This window comes from Emiliania huxleyi, assembly GCF_000372725.1.
Source record: "Emiliania huxleyi CCMP1516 unplaced genomic scaffold EMIHUscaffold_34, whole genome shotgun sequence".
In the NCBI taxonomy this organism is placed as follows: Eukaryota; Haptophyta; order Isochrysidales; family Noelaerhabdaceae; genus Emiliania; species Emiliania huxleyi.
In genome coordinates, this window is record NW_005199443.1 from 613422 (window position 1) to 619028 (window position 5607).

Here is a 5607-nt window from a genome sequence, read left to right on the forward strand (position 1 = left end):
CCGTCCCGGGTCCACGCACCACGTCGGAGACGCGCAGGTCAAATGACGAGGGCTTCTGGCTCTTGAACATCTTCATCCGGTAGGCCATGGTTGGCTGAATGGCTGGTAGTAGCTACCGGCGCGGGGCGGGCGCTCCAAAAGAAGAATTTTATTGAACAAACACCGGGATACGCGCGGGCGGGGCCCCTCCTTTGAAAAAAATCCGTGGGACAGAAAGTTCAAATTCGGTTTTGGTCGAGGCATAACAGCTGTTATGAGGTTGTTATGCTGCTTGCTGGCTGTCATAACGACCAGTGGGAGGTGTTATGAGTGCTATGAGGTGTTATGAGGGTGTTATGAGGTGTCATGCTCATGGTAGGGTGGGCATAACAGCCATAACAGCGATGGAGGTGTTATGAGGTGTTATGAGGTGTTATGGGGTGTTATGAGCAGCCAGCCATAACAGTCATAACACCTGTTATGGCCGCTCCTCTCCTTCTCTGGGGTCAACCCGGTGGGACTCCCAACTCCACTGGCGGTTTCAGCTCAGTCTAGCGACCTGCCTCCAGCTTCTCACTGGCAGTCTCTCGCAACCACAGGCACACTGACACAGGGGTCGCAGGGGCGGCGCGGCGTTTTTTGGAAATTCTTTTTCTTGGAGGACATTTCTCGGCAGCGCGGCCAACTGGGTGCCGCGCCACCGTCGAGCTCGCTACCGCAGTCAGCCGGCAGCACCTCTGGTTCGCCGTGTGCAGCGAACGAGGCAGAAGGTGTAAGCCCGTGGTTTGATCTGCGCTTGTACGTCGAAGCAACTCTGGTGCCTGCGCTGCTGTTCGCTTGGCCGGTGATCGCTGGAACAGCAATTTTCACATATTTCTCTCGGTCTTCTCGCGTGACGACGAGCTCGGTGAGGAGAGCGGCTATGAGGAATGCGCCGCGTCTGTGAGAGACTGTCAGTTCCGAAAACCACGTCACCCACGCTCCCACGCCGCTGCGCCGCACACCTTGACGCCGTTGTCGTTGCACGTCTTGGGCAAATAAAGGGGTGAGTAATATCATATACCCGCAAGGTGGAACGGGGCTTTGCGGGCTACCTCCCTTAGAGCCCCCCATCCCACTAGCCTCCTCCCGCGGTCCCTCGCGGCCGCGCCGCGCGCGCCACGCTGCACCCCAACGAAGCGCGCCGCGCCGGCGGCCGCGTCCGAGAGCTCCGCGACGAAGGTCGAAGCCGCTATCAGCGACGATTTGTTTTTTACGCGAAACAGTCGAGCAGAGCCGTCTACATCAAGACAGCGAGGACCCGCGCCGCCGCCATCGGCGCCACCGCCTCCCACGCACCCAACGCCGGGTCGTACCGCTCCACCGAGCTGAGGGGACTGTGACCAGCACCTGCACCCAATCCGCCTGCGACATACAGCTTGCCGTCGAGCACCGCCATGGCGTGATTATACCGTGCCGTCGCCATCGGCGCCACCGCCTCCCACGCGTTCGTCGCGGGATCGTACCGCTCCACCGAGGTGAGGTAGCCACGATAGTAGCCGCCCACAGCATACAGCTTGCCGTCGAGCACCGCCACGGCGTGGTTCTCGCGTGATGTCACCATCGACGCCACCGCCTCCCACGCGTTCGTCGCGGGATCGTACCGCTCGACCGAGCTGAGGGCGCCGGCGCCGTAGCCTCCAACAGCATACAGCTTGCCGTCGAGCACCGCCACGCCGACAACAGCTCGCGCCGCCGCCATCGGAGCCACAGCCTCCCACGCGTTTGTGGCGGGATCGTACCGCTCCACCGAGCTGAGGAGGCTGTCGTCGGCATCCTGCCCGCCCACCGCGTACAGCTTGCCGTCCAGCACCGCGACGGCAGGAGCATACCGAGCCTCCGCCATCGCCACCACCGTCTCCCATGTCTTCGCCGCCAGGTCGTACCACTCCACCAAGTTGGAAGGTGCGTTGTCGGCCTCGGTCTCGCCGCCCGTCTCGCCGCCCGCCGCGTAGAGCTTGCCATCGAGCACCGCCGTGCGGACAAACTTTCGTGCCGTAGGCATCGGCGCCATAGCCTCCTCCTCCCACTCATTCGTTGACGGGTCGTACCGCTCCAGAGAGCTGATGTTACTGCCCCCTTCGCCGTAGCCGCCGATCACGAGCAGGCGTGGCCTATCGCGCGTCCTCAGCGTCTCCTTCCAGCCGCGGCGCCACGCGCGGCACGTCCCCTTGGCGGCGTGCTCCTTGGTCGGCAGCTGGGCGAGGATGTGCGGGGCGAGGTCCGGCGAGAGGAGGACCTCGGAGAGCACCCACTCGGGCTGCTCCACGAGCCGTGCGGCATGCTCCTCAGCCACGCGCAGCGCGGCGGCGCTCGCGCCCGCCTGCGCCTCGATGATGGCGCACAGCTGCGCTGGCGAGAGGCCCGCGACGCGCGCGCCGATGCGGTGGGAGGTCATCGACTTGGTCATTCACGCCCATTACCCCACCCTTACTCTCCTAAGCTGTGAATCAGACGCACTTGCCTTCGGGGGCAAGTGGCTAGGGTGGGTGTGCTTTCACAGCCTCAAGAGAGTACTTTTTGAGGGAGGCAAACACACGCAACCCCGCCCGCTGATTCTTTTCCTCAAAAGATGTCCACACACCCTGACAGAAAGAAAGAAAGAAAACACACAACCCAAGGGAGGGATGGGAGAACGGCACGCCGCCACCACACAGGGATTTTAAGGAGAGGAGAGTGTGATGCGCCCTAATAAATAAATAAATACAACGGACATCCCAAGCTAGGGCTGGGTCGAGGACAGACACGTCCCCACCTTTGCAGGATTTTGCAAAAGCGAGGGGGGAGGGCGCATCGCCGCGCGGAGAGGGCTGGGCACAGGGCACAGGGGATCTCTCTCGCATAGGATATGCACTCGGCGGCACGAGGGCAAGGCTGGGCGTCCTATGTTTGTGCTCCCCCCCGGACCCCTCGCTCTCGGGCACTAACCACATCTGACCACTCATCGACGGGGCTTGGCGAGCGGCCGCGCTGCGGGGCAGGGCTGGTGAGGATGGGCTCTGGCCACTCGCCCGTGCGGTTGTAACCGCGCATCAGCCGAACGGAGGCCTCGACCGCCCCTCGGCAAGCTCTCGAGCATCTCGAGCAGCTCTCCCGCCGCCATCGCCGCCTCGAACTGCTCCCTCATGCCGAGCGCGCCGCATACCCTGCGGACCGCCTCCTGCTGCACCTCGTCCGGCGTATCGGTTTCATAGCCGGACGAGTCAGCGGAGGCGGCCCGCTTGGCGGGCGGAGAGTCGGGCGACGGCGAGCGCGACTGGCGCGAGGGCCCGCTGCCGCGCGCGGACAGCGCGTTCTTGTCAACGAGACGGGGTCCAGCATCGGCACGGCCCCTGGCACCGCGGCCCTTGCCGCGCTGCTGCTGCCCACGCTTCCTGCCCGGGTTAGGGACAGTGAAGGAGCAGCCGCGCACTCCGCCGCCGCTGGGCGGCGGCGGCACGCGCGCGGCGGCGGCCGGGCCCGCAGGCGCGGCGGGCTGGCCACCCGCGGTGGCACCCTGCGGCTGCGATGCGGCTGCGGCGGCGTACGTCTTGGGCGCCGGCTCCGCGGCTGGCGGCGCGGCGGCAGGGGCGGGCGGCGCCGCAGGGCTCGCGCTCGCAGGCGCCTCCGTGGCCTGCGCCTGCCGCTCGTGGCGCACCGCGCGCTCGAGCTGCGAGTGCGGGTGCAGCTGTACGATGACGTCGCCGCTCTGCGTCGCGGTGAAGGAGACCGAGTACGGCGCTTCGCCGTCGTTCTTCTTCTCCGCGTAGACGAGCGCGTAGTCGCACACCTGTCGTTGGTGGTCAGTGAAGATGGTCTCTGTGCAGCGCTCGGCGGAGCCGACGCGAGAGAAGTGCCGCCTGAACGCCATGCGTTCAGGCGCTGTTTGCCTGACAGTGTGCTGTGGGTAGCGCAGAATTCTTTTCTCCGAGGGAGTTTGGTTGTAAAATTCTTTTCTCGCGATGTCCACCCAGCGCCGCTCGCGCCGCCTCGCCTCCGCCGCCACCGCCGCTCCCTCGCCGAACACGCCGCCGCCCGCCCGCCTTCTCGACCTCCCCAGGGAGCTCCTCGTGCGCGCCCTCACTCGCTGCGAAAGCCCCGTCGACATCGCTCGCGTCGCCGCCGTCTCGCTTCTCTTCCACGCCTCGCTTGCGGAGGAGGCCATCCGCTTGTGGGCGCAAGAGCGCGGCTTGGAGCTGCCGCCGCCGCCAGCGGGTGAGGGCTGCGCCGTGCGGTGGCTGTGCTATTCGGCGTTGCTGCACGAGTCCAACCGGCCGGCGAGGGCGGCGGCAGGCGAACGGCACAGCGTCTTCATCGACGGCGAGGGGCGGCTCTCGTCGTGCGGCTCGGAGGGGGACGAGGAGGGCGAGGAGGGGGAGGAGGAGGGGGAGGAATTTCCAGGCCTTCTCGGCCACGGCGAGGGCGTGACGCGGCTCAACACACCGACCCGCCTCCCGTCAACGCTGGGTGACGAGCGCGCGGTGAGCGTGTCGGCTGGAGGTGGCCACAGCCTCGCCATCACCGCCGACAGCGCCGTTTGGAGCAGTGCGATGGAATGTGTTGCATGCTGGGCCACGGCGATGAGCAGAGCGAGTCGCTGCCCAGGAAGATCGCGAGATCTTCACTGGCGAGCGCGTCGTCGCCGTGTCGGCTGGAAGGGCTCACAGCCTCGCCCTCGCCGCCGACGGCGCCGTTTGGAGCTGGGGCTATGGCGAGGATGGCCCGCTGGGCCACGGCGACCAGCAGCGCCAGCTGCTGCCCAAGAAGATCGAGAACTTTGCTGGCCAGCGCGTCGTTGCTGTCTCGGCTGGACTTCTACACAACCTCACCATCACCGCCGACGGCGCCGTCTGGAGCTGGGGCGATGGAGGCTTTGGCAAGCTGGGCCACGGCGACGAGGAGACGCAGCTGCTGCCGAAGAAGGTCGAGGCCTTGGCGGGGCGGCGCGTCGTCGCTGTGTCGGCTGGAGGCGACCACAGCCTCGGCCTTACCGCCGACGGCAGCGTCTGGAGCTGGGGTTGGGGAGGGAACGGCCGGCTGGGCCACGGCGACGAGGAGAACCAGCTGCTGCCGAAGAAGCTCGAGGCCTTGGCTGGCCAGCGCGTCGTCGCTGTCTCGGCTGGAGTCTGCCACAGCCTCGCCCTCACCGCCGACGGCGCCGTCTGGAGCTGGGGCGTTGGCTACGGTGGCCGGCTGGGCCACGGCGACCAGCAGAACCAGTCGCTGCCGAAGAAGATCGAGGCCTTGGCTGGCCAGCGCGTCGTCGCTGTGTCGAGTGGAGAGTACCACAGCATCGCCATCACCGTCAGCGGCCCCGTGTTTTCCTGGGGCGAGGGTAAACGCGGCTTCCTCGGTCACGGAGAGGACCTGTCGAACCAGCTGCTGCCCAAGAAAATCGAGGCGTGGGGGCGGGCAACGACGCCGTAGTATGCGTGAGGCGCTGCTCGAAATCTGGAGGGGGAGCGATAGCGAGTGTGAGATTCAGATTGTTGAGCTGTGGCGACCGACGCGAGCACGCAACAGGGGGTCTGGGGGCACGCGGGCCACGCCAGGGCCACACAGAGCACACCCGGTCGTCGCGACACGGGGGCGGGGATCGGGAAGACACTC

General features: G+C 66.3%; 1 protein-coding gene across 1 annotated transcript; it reads right to left on the minus strand.

Moving 5' to 3' along the window:
- Nucleotides 1-950: 950 nt before the first annotated feature.
- EMIHUDRAFT_101715 (hypothetical protein) lies at nt 951-3868 on the minus strand (the record flags this gene model as incomplete). The annotated part of the gene is made up of 3 exons (XM_005773389.1): nt 951-1007; nt 2258-2370; nt 3073-3868. 3 exons carry the CDS (start codon nt 3866-3868, stop codon nt 951-953), a joined length of 966 nt encoding a protein of 321 aa, XP_005773446.1.
- Nucleotides 3869-5607: the final 1739 nt, after the last annotated feature.